The sequence below is a fragment of the Hylobates moloch genome, unplaced genomic scaffold (assembly GCF_009828535.3).
Source record: "Hylobates moloch isolate HMO894 unplaced genomic scaffold, HMol_V3 SCAFFOLD_20, whole genome shotgun sequence".
Lineage (NCBI taxonomy): Eukaryota > Metazoa > Chordata > Mammalia > Primates > Hylobatidae > Hylobates > Hylobates moloch.
Genome location: NW_026652295.1, coordinates 30,700,331 through 30,722,302, shown reverse-complemented (window position 1 = coordinate 30,722,302; position 21,972 = coordinate 30,700,331). Strand labels below are relative to the sequence as shown.

At 38.8% G+C, this 21,972-nt stretch overlaps 1 protein-coding gene across 2 annotated transcripts in view; it reads left to right on the top strand.

Moving 5' to 3' along the window:
* TSBP1 (testis expressed basic protein 1) overlaps nt 1-21,972 on the top strand; it is an 81,485-nt gene that overhangs the window by 54,250 nt on the left and 5,263 nt on the right. Inside the window, exons 20-26 of one of the 2 annotated variants that reach the window (XM_058432563.1) lie at nt 2,551-2,574; nt 2,883-2,906; nt 3,690-3,710; nt 4,312-4,332; nt 17,417-17,437; nt 19,299-19,319; nt 20,059-20,073. In XM_058432563.1, the coding sequence (XP_058288546.1) occupies nt 2,551-2,574; nt 2,883-2,906; nt 3,690-3,710; nt 4,312-4,332; nt 17,417-17,437; nt 19,299-19,319; nt 20,059-20,073 (147 nt within the window). The remainder of the gene's footprint in view (nt 1-2,550; nt 2,575-2,882; nt 2,907-3,689; nt 3,711-4,311; nt 4,333-17,416; nt 17,438-19,298; nt 19,320-20,058; nt 20,074-21,972) is intronic. The other variant, XM_032141364.2, reaches the window with a different exon arrangement.

The following is a 21,972-nucleotide window of genomic DNA, read 5'->3' as shown; positions in this document are numbered from 1 at the left end:
AGGTGGCTTGTGTTAAGCAGCTCAATTAGACCCCCTCCCTTATCACAAGGACAGAGGAATTTCTGTATCCCCGGGTTTCTTGCCTTTGGTGTACCAGAGGAATCAGATAGCACATGGGCTTGGAGAACGCAAGATTTTATTGAGTAGAAGTAGCTCTCAGCAGATGAAGGAGCCAGAAGGGAGATGGTTTACCCCTGGAGTCCAGCTGCTCTGTGGCCCGACTCTTCTCCAACCGCTCCAGACAGATGCCCCATCATTCTGCTGGTGGATAGCCTGCTGGCCTCCCGGTGCCTATTGGCGTGCTCTTTCACTGGCATGCTCTTGACGACCAATGGCTTGTGTCTTCTTCCACAGAAGTGTTCCTCATGACATTCAGCTGCTTGTGTATGTGCCCCCTAAGGTCTTGGGTTTTTACAGGCCCAAGATGGGGTTGTGGTGAGCCCCAGTGGTCTTGGGAAATGCAACATTTGGGAGCAAAAGCGGGAGTGCCTGTCCTCACCTAGGTCCTTGGAGGTGGAGCCTTAGCCAGGGACCCGCCTTTCTCTACCCAGCACTTCCCCAATTCCTGTATTATTTAAAGAGACCAAGCTCTTCCCTTCCCAGCACTCGTGTGACCTGGATGTCTGTTGCACTGCTTACTGAACCCTCAGCAAGCTCAAGCATCCTTATCACAGAACAAGGACACTGCACTACTGTCTCTCTCCAATTTTACTTTCTTTCATTCAGATAGACACAAAACAAATCAACAAATCCACTATTCAACCAGGAGATGGGTTGCCACACATCCTTTCTCACAGATACTCCCAATCACTGTAAGCAAATCTCAAAGTGCTACTCATTTGCCTTCAGAAAAAGAAAGCACTATTCCTTCCTCCCCTACAACATCATCCCCTTGTTAACTACTCACAACTCCAAAGACTCTTTTTTTTTTTTTTTTTTTTTTTTGAGACGGAGTCTCGCTCTGTCGCCCAGGCTGGAGTGCAGTGGCGCAGTCTCGGCTCACTGCAAGCTCCGCCTCCCGGGTTCACGCCATTCTCCTGCCTCAGCCTCTACGAGTAGCTGGGACTACAGGCGCCCGCCACCACGCCCGGCTAATTTTTTTGTATTTTTAGTAGAGACGGGGTTTCACTGTGGTCTCGATCTCCTGACCTCGTGATCCGCCCGCCTCGGCCTCCCAAAGTGCTGGGATTACAAGCGTGAGCCACCGCGCCCGGCCAAGACTCTTAAATCTCCTGCCCTTTACAGTTGTTTGCTTATGTTGGCTTGGAAAAAGGGTGACATTTGAGATAGGAGATAGTTTGGTCATCATCCGTCAAGGCCTGCCAGCAGCACCTCTGCACTGCACAGCTTCAAGAATCCTTTCCCTTTTAATTATGGAATTGGCAACCCTGCAATCCCTCCTGAGGGCTTGTCTCACCTCAGTTTGCTGAGGAGAGGAATGGGAAGTTACAGCCTCCTTTTCCTCAGCTCTGTGATCCTGCTTGTCAATTTGGAGATAACAAGAAAGTCTCATTCGACATTCTGCCCCCCATCCAAGCATATACTCTATATCAAAAAGCAATTAAATATTTGAGTCTGAAGATTTAGGGAGAGACTGGGTGGGAAATAAATTAGACAGTAATCAGCATATAGATAATATTTAAGACCACTGGATTAAATTAGATAACCAAAGATATATGTAAAAATGAGGGGGTAAGGATTAATCAGTTTTAGAAGTTTAGAATAAGGGAAAAATCTAACTAAGCATATAGAAAAGGAGTGAGCAGGGAAAAAGGAGACAAGTAAAGGGGGGAAGGGTCTCACAGAACTCAAGAGAAGATGTATTTCAATATGGAAAGAATGAACAACAGCATCAAAAACAGCTAAGCATTAAATTTTTGGAGTAAGAATTGATAATGATTTTTGCATAGATATCTGAGGAAAATCTCCCTGATCATTTAAGGATTTTAGTGGCTTGAAGTTGCTATTTCCTTGATGTCTTGCTTTCATGTGACTCATCATTATCTCAATTTTAAAATAATTATATGGTGTATTAGTCCGTTCTCAGACTGCTATGAAGAAATATCTGAGACTGGGTAATTTATAAAGAAAAGAGGTTTAATTGACTCACAGTTCCACATGGCTGGGGAGACCTCAGGAAACTTACAATCATGGTGGAAGGCACGTCTTCACAGGGCAGCAGGAGAGAGAATGAGTGCAAGCAGGAGAAATGCCAGGTACTTATATAAAACCATCAGATCTCGTGAGACTCACTCATTATAACGGGAACAGCGTGAAGGAAACCACCCCCATGATTCAATTACCTCCACCTGGTCCCCCCCTTGACATGTGGGGATTATGGGGATTCAAGGTGAGATTTGGGTGATGACACAGAGCCAACTAATATCATATGGAAAAGACAAAACTTTACTATTTAATTTAAAAATAGAGAGCAGAGGGGAAAGTTTCTCAGTAGTTTAAAATGCAGCATTATGAGGGAAATCACAAATGGAAAAACAAGTTGAACAAGCAAGTAAAGAAAAAGATAATTTTCTCTCTTTTATTCACCAGCTGGATCCATTCCACTTGCCATCATTAAGTCTATATTTTCACAACTGTGGGGTCCTAAAATCTCTCCTTTCCCTGTAGTGTTAAGATTTCTGGGATTGGGGTGCATACTTTTCTTTTCTAATACTTTAACCATACTGTCATCAAAATTCCATGAAGTTATTAGTGATTTTTTGAAAGTTCATATTCTGCTGATTCATATTAAAAGTAAATGAATACCAAAGGGAAAGTTTTCCCTATTGTTATAATGACCTACCAAGAAGAAACTCTCTACATAGAAAGGAAAAATATCATGGAAGAAAAAATGGTTCCTAAAATACCTCTCTGTTTTTCAGCTGGTCCATCTTCAACACCCCGTGGTAAGTTCAATTTCTTTTTCTACTGTTTTCTGTTGTTGTTCTTGCTGTTCTCTATAAGGCTTAGAGACCTGTCCCTACCCTGCTCATTTCTTTTTTTGTTTGTTTTTGAGACAGAGTCTCGCTCTGTTGCCCAGGCTGGAGTGCAGTGGTGTGATCTTGGCTCACTGCAAGCTCCGCCCCCCGGGTTCATGCCATTCTCCTGCCTCAGCCTCTGGAGTAGCTGGGACTACAGGCACCCACCACCAAGCCCGGCTAATTTTTTTGTATTTTTAGTAGAGACGGGGTTTCACAGTGTTTGCCAGGATGGTCTCAATCTCCTGACCTCATGATCCGCTTGCCTCGGCTTCCCAAAGTGCTGGGATTACAGCCACGCCCAGCCTGCCCTGCTCATTTCTAACTCTGTGTGCAGCTACCTGACTCAAAGCTCCCAGTTTCCCCTGCCCTCTGATTATCTAGCTTCTCCCTGAGAAGGAAGCTTATATTTACATGATTTCAAACACATACGTACTTTGCACTTCCTATAGAATTATAAAGGTGCTTTAATTACATTATCCCATTTAATCCTTAGAATCACTCCACTAACCCCTTTGTAAGAGATAAGAAACTGACCCAGATACTTACCCAAGAATGCATAGTCATAAAGAATTGGAGCTGTTAACAGAGAATTAGCCATTGTCACCCAGAGCTGTGTGACTACCAAGATTCTCCCCAACACAAATATCTCTCCCTAGAAGGAAACTTGTTCCTTTCAAACAAATCTTCACTGATATCTAATTTTTTTAGGTCAGCTGGCAGCACCTATAAGTAAGTACTACATGTCTTTTTCTACTTTGGTTCTCTTTGGTCTCCTTCACTTCACTTCTGTCAAAGTGATTTGCGGTTCCCCTTCTTCCCTTGCTTCCTTATTACCCTACATGGTCTATATTACAGAGAATCTTTTTAAACACTAATTAAAAGAGGGACTAAGCTAGGATTCATCAATAATAAACTGAACAATATTATGAAATAACAGGTAGGCAGAATTATTGAGAGATGAAATCCATAATGACGTTTAAATGGAGAGAGGCTTTCAGTGTTCTCTCAGACATTATGATGCTATTCAAAGGAAACAGAAAGATAAGGCAGTCTCTACCTGAGACTATACCCAAAGCTGTCGGGTCCAGTAAATGAAGAGGGCCTTTAAGGAAACCCTACCTTTGACTTCATTACATCATCACTGCCTAATCTTACATCTAGTTTTGCATTGTACAACTAATCTAAAACTAATCTGTGGGGTGGTTTGGAATGCTTCCTTCTTTGCCCACACAAGTCCTCCCCTCACAGACTCCAACAAAATATGTTAGATAATGCTATGTTTTTTCCATCTGAGAAAAATTAAATGGATTTCTTTTTGCTTTTTTTTTAGTAATTTCACGGAGAACTGCAAGTAAGTTCTTTATTTCTCAGCTGGTCATATTGGAGATTTATCTTAGATGTTTCTACTTCTAAGTATCCAAAAGATTGAGACTCATATTTCTCATATTCATTTGCTTCTACATTACCCAAAGTCCTCCAGATTAGGACTTCAGAACAAACTTTTTGATTCATAACTGTAATATTTCCCATTATTTTAGGGTTGCTTTGTTTTGTTTTGTTTTGAGACAGAATCTCACTCTGTCACCCAGGCTGGAGTGCAGTGGTGTGATCTCAGCTCACTGCAACCTCCACCTGCCAGGTCCAAGCGATTCTCCTGCCTAAGCCTCCCAAGTGGCTAGCAATACAGGTGCAAGGCACCCCGCCCAGCTAATTATTGTATTTTTAGTAGAGACAGGGTTTCCTCATTTGGCCAGGCTGTTTTCGAACTCCTGACCTCAAGTGATCCGCCCACCTCTGCCTCCCAAAGTGATGGGTTTATAGGTGTGAGCCACCACGCCCAGCCCCATTATTTTAGTTCTAAACACAACTTCCAAGGTAACACATACCAACAGTGACTCAATATTTAAACCAGATCAAGCACTGACAATGATGATATTTAATATAGAATTCGTGAAACCACCTTTCACACTGTGTCCTAGTTTTCCAAAATGCAAATCTGGTTCTCATATCTCAGTTACAAATGACTTAAGCAAACCCAATATCAGCTAAGATTCCTCAGCCTGAAATTAAGTCACATTAATATTAAAACCCAAAGTTCCTGTCAAGGTTAAAAACGCAGATGCCAAAAGAGCCCAGGCAGGTCAGTAAATGCGTGAGATGAGGTGAGTCTGCTGGGAACTGTGTAAAACTGGGAGGACACGCATAGTCTGAAGAAGGTAGCTGCTGCCCAGCTCCAGCCAACCTCTTCATGCAAGAATTCACATCTAGAGTTGTCCAAGCATCTCACTTAATCCAGATAGTAGGTAAAATTTTCCAGGTTTTAAACATGAAAGACATCTATGGCCTTCTAACAGATTTCAAACAGTTCCTTCTAAACACACTCTGGATGTAGTTTTCATAATGACAACATTTTACTAATTTCAATAATGTTAGGACAAAGACATTGGTATTTGAGTGAAGAGAATTGGAACTGTCAACAAAGAATTATTAGTGAGTGTCTCTCCAAAATCCCCATTCACATACCTTTCTGAAGCCTGAGCAAAGAGGCTGATCAGCTAAGTATTCTCACTGCACAGATGAAAATACATACTCAGTGGTTGAGACCCAGGACTGAAGCTGGAAATTCCAGATGTCTATGTTTGCACATGGGCCCTATAATTGGGAACAGAGACCAAGGCCCACCAAAGTTCAGGAGAAGGGATTATTGGTCTCACAGCTAGAAATTACAAGCCAGAATCCAAATTGAATGCATAGTGTCCTTTTCAGAGGAGTCATCAAAGAGGATGGGCAGGGAAATAATGTAAAAATCCAAGACCCAAGGAGTAGGGAGAGAGAAAAAAGGAATACCAAAGTAACTAGCAGTTATAACACCTCATTTTTGGCTGCCTAAGTCTTGGCTGGAAATATTTTTAAATGAAAAATACACAGCCATACCTAAGCATAAAGAAGGAGGGTAAGAGTGATTTCCAAGGAGCAAAAATGGAATATAGGAACACATATAAAGAAAGGAAAGCTAAAGTTGAGCTCTTGGGAAGAATGGTGAGGGGATGAGGAAACAGAGGTAGCAGCTTTGCCTCAGGAACAAAGGTAGGGTTTCAATGCCTGCTCCTAGATGGTGGACAAAGCTTCAAGATACAACACGTAGAAAACTGGAATTACACCACTGGGAGTAAAGCCAGGAGCAGAAAATACACTGCCTCCCCATGCAGAGAAGCCAAAATATCTTCACCCATCTGCCCCAAGCATGAAAACAGAGCCACCCACACAGGTCCAGAGTTAGATCTGTCCAGGGTGTAGAGCCCTGCTGGAGGTGTGCTACCCATGCAGTGTGCATAATATTCCAAGTTAAAACAGCTGAGATCTGGTTCAGGGGCAGTGTATCCAGGAAGTTAGGACAATAGCCACCAAGAAGGGATCTACAACCTGGGTATTTATATCATAGAACACCCACAAAAGATAGCCCCCAAGGAATAAGAAACTACTAAAAGTTATGAAATCTATGAGGAAATTCAGCACCATGTGAGTGATACCTCACAAACCCCCAACAAATTGGAGAATTCCAACCCAGAGAAATATAACTAGAGCAATCTGAAGAAGACTAAAATAAGAAACCTAACAGCATTGAACAAGTCAAACACTAAAGGAAAAAAAAGAAAAACCTTCAAAGATATTAATGCATTTTAAAAATATATGTATTCAACAAATATATATTGGCCTATTGTAGGCCAGGCATTATCCTAAGCACTGAAAATATAGCCATGAGCAAGGCAAAGTCCTTGCACTTAAGGAGTTTATATGTTGAGATAAAACAGGCAAATAATAGTAAGTAAACATGTAGTAAATGTCAGGCAGATAAATTCATGTAGAAAAATAAGAAGAGTAACAGACTAAAGAAAGATGGTATAGAAGGGGAAGTGTGCTTCAGGCAAAAGGAACAAGTACAACATGCAGAGGCCTGCTATGGAGATGCAAAACAGCCAGCCAGGCTAGAAAGTAGGAGGCAGAGCAGGAGGTAGGGCCACAGCGACAAGAGCCAGATTATGTCGGGCCCTGTAGTCCTTAATAAAAATTGCAGATTTCATTCTAGGCGTCATGAGAGGTAACTGAAGGGCTTGAACAGGGAAATGATAGGGTCTACTTTATAATTTTAAAAGATCACCCTATTACTGTGGAGGATTAACTGGGGTGAGAGTGAGGGCTCAAGAGAGGAAGCAGGAAGACCAGTTAAGAGGCCTGAAACTAAAGGTGAGTGTGGCAAGGAAAGAGTGATCAGAGTGGAAGTGGGAAGAAGGTCTTCAGATTTTATTTATTTTGGGGGCAAAGCCAACAGGGCCTGCTGTTGGACTGAATGTGATTTTAAGGGAAAAAGAAGACACCAAGTATTACTCCTAGATTTGGGGTCTAAGAAACTTGATGAATGAAACTATTTATTGATTTAGATAGTGGAGAAGAGCAGATTTATAGGATGCTATTGTGAGTTCAGTTTTGTGTATGCTCGGTTCCAGATGCCTGGAACATTTAGGACTAATTAATTAAATAATCTGACCTTAGCAAGCTTCAAGCATGTTCTCTGCCATGTGTCTCCTTCCTATCATTTAATGTCTTAGAACCCATAATTTTCTAGTTATGCTAAATTATTTAAAACGCTCAAGCCACCCCCTTTAAAACCCCCTAATGGCCAGTCTCAGGCACACTGACTCAGAATAGGGAAGAGAAATACAATGTGCTTCCCCTTCCTGTCCACTCTCCTTGTTGCTATAATTCCCACTGTTGTTATAATTCCCACTGTTGAGGCTGAGAGGATGGATTTGGAGCCTGCAGTCTCCTTCTTCTGTTAGTTGTAGGTTCTTTTCTCTGAGAACCTGAGACTGACTGTCCTTTGATGTCATCTAGAGCAGATACCCAAATGTCTTGCAGAATACATATTTGAGTTCTTTGGAAGAACCTACAAGAACTCGACCATGCATAGTCCCTGATGTGGGAGTACTGACTCTAGTCTTGCCTATTCCAGAGCCCCTCAACTCCCTCTCCAGCAATATACTTCATAGCTCGTACTGCAGAGATGCCCTTACCAAGTAGGCCACCACTTGAGTGACATACTAGCAAGAAGGCTCAAGCCAGGATGTATTTTGCACTGCCCATCGAACCCTCAGGAGGCTCAGGAATCTTTATCACAGAACAAGGACACTCTGCACTGCTGTCTCTCTCCAATTTTACTTTCCTTCTATTCAGATAGGCACCAAACAAGTCAACAAATCCACTATTCAACCAGGAGATGGGGTGCCACACATCCTTTCTCACAGATACCCCCAATCACTGTAAGCAAATCTCAAAGTGCTACTCATTTGCCTTCAGAAAAAGACAGCACTATTCCTTCCTCCCCTACAACACCATTCCTTTGTTAACTACTCACAACTCTAAAGACTCTTAAATCTCCTGCCCTTTATAGTTGTTTGCTTATGTTGTCTTGGAAAAAGGGTGACATTTGAGATAGGAGAGCTAATTTGGCCATCATCTGTCAAGGCCGGCGAGCAGCACCTCTGCACTGCACAGCCTCCAGAATCCTTTCCCTTTTAATTATGGAGTTGGCAATGCTGCAATCCCTCCTGAGGGCTTGTCTCACCTCAGTTTGCTGAGGAAGGGAATGGGAAGTTATAACCTCTTTTTCCTCAGCTTTGTGATCCTACTTGTCAATTTGGGAGTAACAAGAAAAATCCCACTAAACATTCTGTTCCCCATCCAAGCATATACTCTATATCAAAAGGCAATTAAATATTTGAGTCTGAAGATTTAGGGAGAGATTGGGTGGGAAATAAATTAGACAGTAATCAGTATATAGGTAACATTTAAGACCATTGGACTAAATTAGATAACCAAAGGTATATGTAAAAATGAAAGGGTAAGGATTAATCAGTTTTAGAAGTTTAGAATAAGAGAAAAATCTAACTAAGCATATAGAGAAGTTGTGAGCAGGGAGAAAGAAGGAGAACCAGTAAAGGGGAGGTCTCACAGCACTCAAGAGAAGATAGTATTTCAATACGTAAAGAATGAACAACAGCATCAAAAAAGGCTAAGCAATAAATTTTTGGAGTAAGAACTGACAAGGAATTTTGCAAAATTAATGTCATAAGTAACCTTGATAAGATAGGAGGGAAGAAATGCCTAAATGGAGGAAGTGAAGGAGATAGTAAAATTTTAAACAGTAAGGCAGCTGATATGGCATATGACAGCTAGTATAGCATGAAAAGGCCACCAAAGGCTGGAGTTCTGACAGGTTGTGGCTTACCTATTGGGGAATAAAAGAAAGACTATCCTTTCTAAAAAGATACAAAAAGAAATTTATATGTATATATATATTTGAGAGAGAGTTTGAAGAAAGAACAGGCATATTTAAAAAAGAACCAAGCTGAAATCTTGAAAATAAAAGTTATTAAAATTGAAACAATAGTTAGATAATATATAAATTCTAATGTAACTATATGTAAATAACATTTAAATATTATTAATCACAGTTAAAAAGAGTAAACTGGAAAATAGAACTGAGGAAATCTCAGTTCAAAATAGTACATGGAAAATATTGAAAATCTCAGCTCAAAATAATACACAGAAGATATTGAAAATATGAAAAAGAAAAGCTGTAAATAGAATGAGGTCAAGTATAATAGGAATTTGATAAGAAAGAATTAAAAGAATAAATTTCAGGTAATACTTTTAAACATAATAATTAATAATATTCCAGAAGAAAAGAGACATAAATCCTCAGATCAAAATGGTCCACTGAAAGCTGAAATTAGATAACTTTAAAACACAGATATATATGCACACATACACACACACACACTTACATGTGCCAAAACTCATTGTAGTAAACTGACAAACAGACATTAAAAAGCAAATCGTAAAGACAACCAGAGAAGTAGACCACCTGCAAAAAATCATGTTAACACTAGACATCTCATTAGCAATAATATGTGCCAGAATACAACAGAACGAGAATGAGATCCAAACAAGAATGAGATCCTATCATTTGCAACAACCTGGGTGGAAATGAAGGTCATTATGTTAAGTGAAATAAGCCAGGCATAGAAGCACAGACTTCGCATGTCCATACTCATTTGTGGGAACTAAAAATTAAAACATTGAACTCATGGAGATAGAGAGTAGAATGATGGTTACCAGAGCCTGGGGAGGGTGGTCAGGAGAGAGGAAAATTGGGAATGGTTAATAGGTATAAAAATAGTTAGACAGAATGGATAAGATCTAATATTCAATAGCACAACAGGGTGACTATGGTCAAAGGAAATTTATTGTACATTTTGAAACAACTAAAAGAATATAATTGCAATGTTTGTAACACAAAGAAATGATAAATGCTTAGGGCGATATTCATTTAACCCTGATGTGATTACTACACATTATTACACATTGTATGAGTGTACCAAAATATTTCATGTACCTACTTGCACCTACTATATACCCATAAAAATTAAAAATAAAAAAGTTTTAAAAAGAATACAACAGAACAATATCATCGAAAGATGGAAGGAAAATTACTATAAACTCATATGATACAATCAGCAAAATTATCATTTATGAGTGAGACTGAAATGAAGTCATTTTCGTATATTCAAGAACATAGAAACTCATTAAACACAGGTCCCCAATGAAAGAATTATCAAAGGGACATACTTCAGGGAGTTTACTTTTGAGTAAAAACTCAAAAAGAAGTTAGAACCAAGAAACATATGTAAGAAAACAAATCAACAAAAGATGATAGTAAATCTAAAATGTTGACTATAAAGAAAAAAAAGAGAAGGAAGAGAAGGAGAAGGAAAAGAAGCAGAAAGAGGCTGAGCACAGTGGTTCACGCCTATAAGCCCTGCACTTTGGGAGGCCAGGGCAGGTGGATTGCTTGAGCTCAGGAGTTGGAGACCAGGCTGGGCACCATGGTGAAATCCTGTCTCTACAAAAAATGCAAACATCAGCTGAGTGTAGTGGTGCATGCCTGTCATCCCAGCTACTCAGTAGGCTGAGGTGGCAGGATTGCTCGAGCCTGGGAGGTCAAAGCGGCAGTGAGCCGTGATCATGCCACTGCACTCCAGCCTAGGAGCGAGACCCTGTCAAAACACAAAAAAAAGCAGGAAGAAGAAGGAGAGAGTGAAGGAGAAATATATTAGTGTGCTTTAAAATGAGTAGGCCTAAAGCATTAGGAAAAAAAACCTTAGAGACAAGGCTAATGATTATGAACTAAGGTAATTTGACAAAAGGTCAGATGTACTGATTAACTTTTCATCTTACTAAATATATACATTTGAATATTTATGGCAAAAATAAAAGACAACTATTAATATAATAGAAATGTGACATACACCTTCTGAACCCATAGGGAAAATAAAAAGAAGAAAGAAAACTATATTAGTCCACAAGAAAGCTAGAAAAAAGAAAAAGAGAAAGCAAATAAAAAGCAAATTTTTTAAAATGAGGGTTAAAAAAGTCTAAATATGTTGCTTAGCACAATATTATACAAGAGTAGATTAAACTCACATATTAAAAGCTAGAAACTCTCAGATGTAATTAAAAGTTAAATTTCTTTTAATTTTTCTATCTTCCAGTAAAAAAAATAAGAAATATAGCTAAACTCAGGACAAAAAAACCAAACACTGCATGTTGTCACTCACAGGTGGGAACTGAACAATGAGAACACTTGGACACAGGAAGGGGAACATCACACACCAGGGCCTGTTGTGGGGTAGGGGAGCGGGGAGGGATAGCATTAGGAGATATACCTAATGTAAATGATGAGTTAATGGGTGCAGCACACCAACATGGCACATGTATACATATGTAACAAACCTGCACATTGTGCACATGTACCCTAGAACTTAAAGTATAATAAAAAAAATTTTTTTTAAAAAGAAAAATAGCTAAACTCTATTAAGAAATATACCTAAAATAAGGTGACACACAGAAAAATTTAAATGAAGGAATTTTAAAACATACCAGGCAATTGGCCGGGTGCAGTGGCTCATGCCTGTAATTCCAGCACTTTGGGAGGCCAAGGCGGGTAGATCACTTGAGGTCAGGAGTTCCAGACTTGCCTGGCCAACATGGTGAAACCCCGTCTCTACTAAAAATACAAAATTAGCCAGGCATGGTGGCACATGCTTGTCATCCCAGCTACTTGGGAGGCTGAGGCCGGAGAGTCACTTGAACCTAGGAGGCAGAGGTTGCGGTGAACCGAGATTGCACCATTGCACTCCAGCCTGAGTGACAAGAGTGAAATTCTGTCTCAAAAAAAAAAACAGGCAATTAACAACAAAACAAAACTTGATATAATTGTGCAAATATCAGATAAAATATAAGTGAAAGTTGTGAGCTTATAGCATAGCCTTTGAAATACATAAAACAAAAGCTGACAAAATAGCAAAGACATCTGTAACTAAAGATATTTTAATAACATTTCTCTCATAAAATAAATAAATAAAACAGACAAAAATTAGTAAGGCTAGAGAGGCTTTGACATAATTTTAGAAAGCTTTATCTAGTAATGTACACTGAACATTCCACCCAGCAAGCACAGATGGAAAAGTTATTAACTTGACCACCAATTCCTTCAACTAGAGCAAGCCTCAACTAATTTCAAAGTACACTTCAACATAATATAAATCACATCTTCTGAGCACAAGGCAACAAAATAGAAATAAATAACAAAAAATATTAACATACATATTTAGAAACAAAAAAGCATACATCCAAATAATCCACAGGTTACAAACAAAATTGTGAGAGAAATTACAGAATATATAGAAATAAGTGAGTATAAAATCAATACTTATCAAAACACTTAGGATACAGCCAAAATATCATTTAGAGAGAAATTATTAGGGTAAATGGTTTTAACAGAAATTATTCATTAATAAAAATAGATGAACAAAACATGAGCTCCAGATGATTAAAAAAGGAAAAATCTCAAAAGTAGGACACAATAATAAAAATGTCCTACTTTTATTAGGCAAAAATTAATGAAATTAAAAGTATTTAAAAATAATCAACAAAATAATTTTGATTATTTTGAAACAAAATTAAAGAAAAGGAAAAGCACTAACAATACAAGGAACAAAATCGAAATGTAGAGAGACCGCAAAATTTCCTCAAAATCATAAGAAAATGCACTAAAAAAATGGAAATACTGCAAAATGAATACTTTGTTAGCCTAGCCAAATCATCCATTTTGCCTGAGCATTTGACATTAAACATGACGTCAGAAAAACCTTGTATCATGAGATAAACTGAGGATGGCAGCAGGTGAAAAAAGAAGGAAAGAAAACCAGAAGGAAGGGAAGGAGAGAAGGAGGGAGGGACGGAGGGACAGACAACTAGCCTTATATGTTCTTAAATTGAATAATAGTTCCATTTAGCCCTGGAACCTAAAATAAAGGCTTAAGTTCATATGTTTTACATTGCTGGCTTTCTAATGGAAACAATTTTAGTGCTGATTTTTACAATATTGATACATATAAATGTAAGTAACCAAACCCAGGTTTGGCTGCTTGCAGCTGAAAAGCCAGATATGAGAGACAAGGGTTGGTGGGATGAAAAGCAGATTACATTGGAGAGTCAGTAAACCAAGAAGGTGGAGAACCAGCATTCTAAAGTACCATCATCCTTCTAATGTCTTTCAGGCTGGCTGGGGGTTTCTGTGGGAGGGGGGATATGGGAAACTATGCGCAGGAGTTAGAATCAAGAGATGACTGAGGAACACAGAGATCTGGGTGCTAGCAAGAGTCAGAGGAGGTTGGGAACGTCTTTGCCCTTGGTCAGGTCACAATGCTCCCGTAAATCTTTAACAAAACATAATTAGTTGTTTACATAATTCCCCCTTAGTCGCACAGTTAGTTTCAAAAATTACATGATTGCTGTTTTTGCATTTTATCTCAGTGTTCTAAAATTGTCCTAACTTACATGCAGGAATGGGTAAAGGTCCTTTAAACAAAAAAAGAGTTCATGTTAGTTATTTTGCTGTTTCACTGTCATACAAATGTGTTATGACCCTTGCCAATATATAATTATGATGGAGAATTATTTTTCCACCAATGAGAATAATCGGCAAACTGACTAACTTTATAGATTATGCCCCTTAAATTCCTGCTACGTCTCTTATTAAGTGAGCCAGTTCTTCTGAAGACAGGACTTGCTTGCAAGCACTGCAACTTAAAAAAGAAAAGAAAAATGTTTCTCAGTCCCAATTTGCCTCCAGTTTTTATTGACAATACAGACCTTTAAAAAAACATATGACCTGGCCAGGCTCGGTGGCTCATGCCTGTAATCCCAGCACTTTGGGAGGCCGAGGCAGGTGGATCACCTGAGGTCAGGAGTTCGAGACCAGCCTGGCCAACATGGCAAAACCCCCTCTCTACTAAAAATACAAGAATTAGCTGGGTGTGGTGGCGCACACCTGTAATCCCAGTTACTTCGGAGGCTGAGGTAGGAGAATCGGGCTGCTTTTCTTCATGGCCCAATAACGAGATGCAGATGAACTGAGAAATAAGACAGTTTTTATTTATATAAGTAGGTACAGAGAGAAGGCCTGGAAATTTTTGCCAGACCAACTCAAAATTACAAAGTTTTCCAGAGCCGATATACCTTCTAAGCTATATGTCTACGTGTAAGTGTGCATTCATCTAAAGACGTAAGTGATAAACTTCTTCTAATCTATGACTAAGATGTGAGTCCTGAAGACTTTCCTCTAGAGCTTCAGAAAATTTACTTAATCTAAATGGGTCTAGGTGCTGGGGTGATTACCCTTGTCTTGTCTCCTGCTAAATCATGGAGGTTTATGGAGTTCCTTCAGAAGACCCCCAATAAACTTGTTTGTGGAGGCCTGGGGAGTTTCTTCAGACTCCCTAATAAACTTGTTTTAATCCTAAACGGGTCCTGTTAAGAATTCCTTCATAATCTTGTCATGCTTCAGGGCCCAGGAGAGGCCTAGGCAAACTCTTGATGGGCTTGTTACATTCCAGCCTGGCTCTATCAGCTTTTAATATTTACCTTAACCACTCAGTCAGTGCTGAAACAGTTGTTATGGAGGCCTGCGTTAGTGAGACCCGCCCTGCCACAGTAAGGCAAGGAGTAAGTAAACTTAGAAATCTAGAAGGAGAATACAATGAACGGTGAAGAAGAGAACAGATATTTTGAGATTAGAGACTGAAATAGGAAAAAAAGTAAAAGAAGCAAAACTTAAAATAACTCTTGAAGAGTTTTAAATTCTCATAAAAACTGAAAAGAAAAAGAAAAGGTGCTAAACTCAACTACATTTTAATTACAAATAAACTTTCTGTACTGTAAAAGAATAATACAATGACAGCTAGTATAATGGTAGAGATTTGAAAGGAAAACATGAAAAGACAAAAAAGACGATGAAGAGATAACGTAAATTAGTAACCTTTAACTATTAGCCAGTCTCCTGAAAGAATGTGACCTAATTTAAGAATGTTTAAAAAATATTTTATTTCATTAGAAAAAGTGGCCTTCACTCATATAACCCATCATACATGCCATTCAAAATAGCCTGGATATTTAAGTTATTAAAGTGGAGTTAAAATTGACTTAATAAGAGATAGCATATTCCTAGAAGATTTAATGTTTCCCAAAGGTCTGTTTTCTGGTGTTCCAAGTGGATTTTCAATAGGAACTCAGTACATAATTTTAAAAAAACTGATTTGTTTTATTTTATTTTTAGCAATTGGTCCAATAGCAACCAGTAAGCTCCTACTGTTTTTCTCAGTTTCCTCTGGTCTTTTGTAGCATCTCGATTCCTTTATTTGCACTGACACTTTTGTTGTTTTTGGTTTCTATTTTGGTTTAGTTTGGGTCTTTCTTTCTTTTGTCCGTTTGCTCGTTCTTTCTTCTTCCTTCCTGTCTTTGTCTTTTAAATAAATCAAAGGCCCACAGAAACAAGAAACCACATAGAAAGGACTAAAAACAAGTTGTTCTTCTGCTTAGAGAGTTAAGTTGCAAAAGAGAAGCAAGAGGAAATAATGCTGGAAAAATATGCTGGGAAGACCATGGAAATAATACACTAAGAAGTTTGTATCACAGTCTGAAGCCACAGGGTCACAAGACGAAACTCCAAAAGATAAAAGGTAGAAATAATAAAAATGAGAAGAGGTAGCAAATGGGAGTAGAAGAAGGGACAGACTGCAAAATGCAAACAGAGAAAACACTAAAATAGAATTCAAGATAAAAAAGAAAGATTGATCTTTGCCTTTTCCTCCATAAAGTTTATTACATCTAAACTTGGAGCACTACTGCTGCAGAGATTAAGCCTTTTCTGACTTCCCCTCCTTGAAAGAATTGGGACTTGCCTCTCATAACAATCAGGCAAATCACACAAATTTATTTTGTGTAGGTCTAAATACACCAAATTTTTTAAAAGATTACCAGAGTACACTAAAAACATGACCTAACTATATCCTATCTACAAGAAAGTCACTTCAAATTTAACAATAAAAGTAAAAAGAATGAAAAATATATGCCATGAAACATTAATTTTTTTCAAAAAAAAAAAAAGGCAGAAGTGGCTACATTAATATCACGTAAAGTGGACCTCAATGCAAAGAAATTTACCAGGGACAAAAGAGGGACATTATATCATGATAAAAATATCAATGCATCAAGAAGATATAGAAATCCTACATATGTATGCACCAAACAACAGTGCTTCAAAACACACTGGAAAAAAAAAAAAAAACACCTACTAGAACTGAAGAGAAACACAAAAACCCACAACTACAGTTGGAAAGTTTAATGCTTCATTCTCAGCAATTGCTATAACTACTAGACGGAACATGAAATAGGTGAGAGAATTAGCCAGGCAATATCTGAGGGGGGAATATTTCAATCAGAGAAGACAACAAGTAAACCACCCTAGGGTAGGAACATTTCCAGACTATTTGAGGAAAAGCAAGACAGCAAGTACCATATAGCTGGAACAGAATGAAAAGTGACATAAAAAGAAGCTATAAGAGAGATTTGGAGGGACAGATCTTCCAGGGCCATCTTTGAAAGCCACTGTTGTGATTTTGACTTTTGTTAAACCAAGATGGGGAACCATTGGTGGCTCTTAAGCAGCAGTCTTGCTGGCACTTTAAAAGGGTCCCGCTAACTGCTGTACTGGGAACTGACTGGGAGGCAAGCGTGAGAGCAGAGAGCTCAATTAGAGAGACAACAATAAGTTGGACCACATAAAGGTGGTAAAAACTGTCAGGTTCTTATAACACACTAAGGGATCTGTTGTCTCATCATATTTCATTGTATTCTGCTAGAAGTCTTTATGGTACCCTAGAAAAAAGAACTAGGGAATTGGGAGTAGGAAAGAACTGTATTTCTGTCCCAAAAATGCTACCATTAACCTATTTTCTTGTTTTGATTTTCAGGAATACCTCAAGTTCACACTAGTAAGTTCCTAATATATTTTTAATACATTAGTTTCTTGTAGGGCTGGGGTGAGCAAATTTTTTCTATAAATATTTTTAATGTTTTGTGTTTGTTTTTGTTTGTTGGGTTTTTGTGTTTTTTGGTTTGTTTGGTGTTTTTGGTTTTGTTTTGTTCTGAGACAGGGTCTTGCTCTGTCACCTAGCCTGGAGTGCAGTGGTATGATCATAGCTCACTACAACCTCCACTCCTGGGCTCAAGCAATTCTCCTGCCTCAGCCTCCTGAGTAGCTGGGACTACAGATGTGTGCCAACATGCTTGGCTAACTTTTTTTTATTTTTTGTGGAAACTGAGTCTTGCTATGTTGCCTAGGCTGGTCTCAAAGTCCTGGCCTCAAACGATCCCCTTGCCTTAGCCTCCTAAAGTGCTGGGATTACAGGTATAAGCCACCATGCCCAGCCAAATATTTTAAATTTTATAAACCTTAAAGTCTCTGTCACAACTACTCAACTCTGCTGTTGTAGCACAAAAACAGTCATAGACAATATATAAAAGAATGAGCATGGATATGTCCCAATAAAATACTATTTTAGACATTGAAATTTGAATTTCATACAATTTTCAGGTGCCACAAAATATTATTATTATTATTATTATTATTATTATTATTTCAACTATTTAAATATGTAAAATCCATTCTTACCCCACAGGACATGCAAAAATAGCCAACATACTAGATTTATTCCATGGGCTGTATTTTGCCAACCCCCATTCTATGGTTTAAATACCCTAACTCCACATATGTATCTCTGGTAAACAATCCTGGTATTATGTGTCTTACAATTTCATGCTTTCTTATTATTCTGTGCTTTTTTTTTTTTTAAGACAGAGTTTCACTCACCCAGGCTAGAGTGCACTGGTGTGATCATGGCCCACCGCAGCCTTGACTTCCTAAGCAATCCTCCCACCTCAGCTTTCCAAGCAGCTGGGACTACAGGTGCTTGCCACCATACCCAGCTAATTTTTTCTATTTTTTTCCAGAGATGGGGGTCTCATTATGTTGCCCAGGCTGGTCTTGAACTCCTAGGCTCAAGCCATCCGCCTGCCTCATAGCCTTCCAAAGTGCTGGGATTACAGGCATGAGCCACTGCACCAGCCTATTTTCTATGTTAGGTTTATCAAGTAACATCAACACAAGAGGTAGACCTATATTTCAGTACTTGGTAACAACTGTATCTTAAATATTTCGTACCAGGCCAGGCATGGTGGCTTACACCTGTAATCCCAGCACTTTGGGAAGCCAAGGCAGGTGGATTGCTTAAGCTCAGGGTTCCACACCAGCCTGGGCAACATGATGAAACTCCGTCTCTACAAAAACATACAAAAATTAGCTGAGTGTGGTAGCACACACCTGTAGTCCCAGCTACTCAGGAGGCTGAAACTGGAGGATCGCTTGAACCCCGGAAGTGGAAGCTGCAGTGAGCCATGTTCATGCCACCACACTGCAGCCTGGGAGACTGAGACCATCTCAAAAAAATATATTAAAAAAAAATTCGTATCAAACAATGTCAAAAAATAATGTTAGCACACATCTTCTAAGCAAGACCATTATATGTCCTATATTTTATAAATTGTAATCTTGACATTCTAGACAAAATTGCTAATGATCAATGATAAGTAAAGTTGATTTAAAGTAGCTTATCACAAGGTCTTTTTAAACTACACCAGGCAAAGAGAAGGGGGAAGGGAAATGAAGTTTCTCCACATTTAAATAAATGAAATTTAGTTGTTAATGACACAGATCCCACTCAATGCAGAGGCTTGAGGACTGGGAAGAAGGGAAAGCCCAGTACCTACTGATGTGTTTGCCTTTGTCTCTTTCAGTGGACAGTTCTGGAAAAATCAGTAAGTTTGGATCATTTTCTTGCCTTATCTATTTCTGTGCCTAGGACCTTTAAGTTCTTTTTCCCAAATGTTCTTGTATTACAAGTTCCTCTACCTTACAGCAGTCAATATTTCTTCAATAAGAGATTTCCTCATATTTCAATTTTAATTCTTCTTATTTTCCTTTTGTAACAAAGTATAATGGTCTTGTGTTTGATTCTAGTTATTTACTACCAAAGATTATTGGTAGCATATATTCCCAGCTAATCTATCAGAACAGAGCCTATTTCCTCTGTGCTATAATCTGGCAACTAATAATTTTTACTAAAAAAGAAAATCCTCTAAGATTGACAAAAAGAATATGTGTCAGGACAAGATGTGATTTTGGTAATTGACCAACAATACACATTTTTCAAACTGACCAGAACAGTGAGCAAAAAACTGTTTTGCAGAAGACATATGAAAGACTTACCAAAGAACGAAGAAAGGCAGGAAATGCAATAGTTTGTATTTCAGTAGAATTGATATTACCTACCCAAGATTTCGAATCCCTATATTAATTAAATGGCATCCTAAAGATAACCCTCTGTGTGGAGTGGGATATGGAGCATTGGCCAGCAACACTCCTGAGGATGAAACAGAGTTTTATGCTCCCTCCAAGTCCTGTTTCTAAATTCACCTAGGAAGGATACTATTGGAAGGTGAGTTTCTCTTGAGTTAGAAAATCCTCACTGATCTTTCTTTTGTGTTTTGTTTTTAGCACTGACTCCTGTGGGTAAGTTCCATATCTATTCTCAACTCTGGTATTTTACATTGCTTTTAATTCTTTTGTGACCTGTCTGTTTCCACTCCCAAAATAGAGGCCTGTGCTTCTAAGGCCAATTTGAATGTTCCTATCTTCCAGAAACTTCCAAGGCTCCCCCCCGCCTCCACTTTTCTTTTTGAGACAGGATCTCACTATGTTGCCCAGGTTGGTCTTGAATTCCTGGGCTCAAGTGATCCTCCTGCCTCAGCCTCCCAAAGTTCTGGGAGTGCAGGTGTGAGCAACTGTGCCGGGCCCCAAGTTTTTAAATAACTACAATTTAAGAGATTGCTGTAGAGAAGATGAAGCTCATATGAAAGGGTGCCACAATCTCTGGCCATCTTCTAGGCTCTGAAAAAGAATCTCCTCCCTGATTCTCAGGAAAACATAATGAAAGGAAGATTGGTTTCTGAATTCCATTAGTTATTTGCTAGGAATTTAGAACTCTTTTTTAGTTATAGGTGAAGTCCCTCTGAATCATATTAATGGGGGAAAAAACTAGTTAAAAACAAAATACCATCTCCTTTCTGTTGCCTTCTAAATAACTACCTTTGAAAGACAGTAGGTATTGAGCATTGACTATGTATTGTGCACTGTGCTAGGCGCTTACAAAAGTAGCATCTCTTATTCTTACCATATCCCTGCCTGGTAGCTATTATTATTCCCCATTTTACAGATTAGGAAACTAACTCAGGTATTTACCCAAGGTTAAAGAGTTGGTAAACATTGGTGTCAGGATTTAAACCCAAGATGTCCTATCTCCAAAATACACACTTTTCCCACTCTTCCCATACTAACACATTGCCTCCTATACTGAATCACAAAGGCATTTTTTGTGATTAGTCATGAAACTTTATGGAATGTTTGTAAATACAGATATACATCTACAGAAAAGCTGGATAACTAAATGTACACAAAAGGGTCCTTTTAAAAATAGAAGACCGCATTTAAATCAATGTTTGACTTTTTTAACTGTTTTCTGGATTCAGTTTTATCTCTATTAGGATTACTTAATATATGGCTCAGCTCTTCAAGCAAGGAAACCATACAAAACAAAGTAGAGTAATAACTTTTGTTTAATTCTGTAAATATATGATCAAAAGAAGCAAATAAGACTTAAACCTAGTGAGACATGTTTCAAGCATTTCAAACATTCCAAACACTGACACAAACACAAAATATGTCCTTATATTTAATCATGTTTAAGCCTCATTCTTCTTTCTCAGTTCACACTAGAAAGAGAGTGGGTTTGGAGGGAAAGGAAGGCAGGGAGATGAAGCTGAAAGGGGCAATTAATTTCTTTTTTTTTTTTTTTTTTGACAAAGTTTCGTTCTTGTCACCCAGGCTGGAGTGCAATGGTGCGATCTTGCCTCACTGCAACCTCTGCCTCACAGGTTCAAGTGATTCTCCTGCCTCAGCCTCCCAAGTAGCTGGGATTACAGGCGTGTGCCACCATGCCCAGCTAATTTTGTATTTTTACTAGAGACAGGGTTTCACTATGTTGGTCAGGCTGGTCTCGAACTCCTGACCTCAGGTGATCCGCCCGCCTCAGCATCCCAAAGTGCTGGGATTACAGGCGTGAGCCACTGCACCCAGCCGGGGAAATTAATTTCTTTTGATTCATGGTACAAGAAACGGTATGCATTCAGAATAATCATAATGCGCCAACATCCCTCAAATGCTCTCCTCACATAGAAAAAGTGATAGGACTGTGATCTTGTGAGTTTCTCTTACAAAAAAAAAAAAAAGGGTGGGCTCTGATGATTGATGTTGTATGTCAGCTTGACTCAGAAGAACCCTGACTAATACAAGGGCTCTGAGAAGGGATCACAGGCCAAGTCTCTTCCCAGAGGTAATAAATTTTTAATGAAT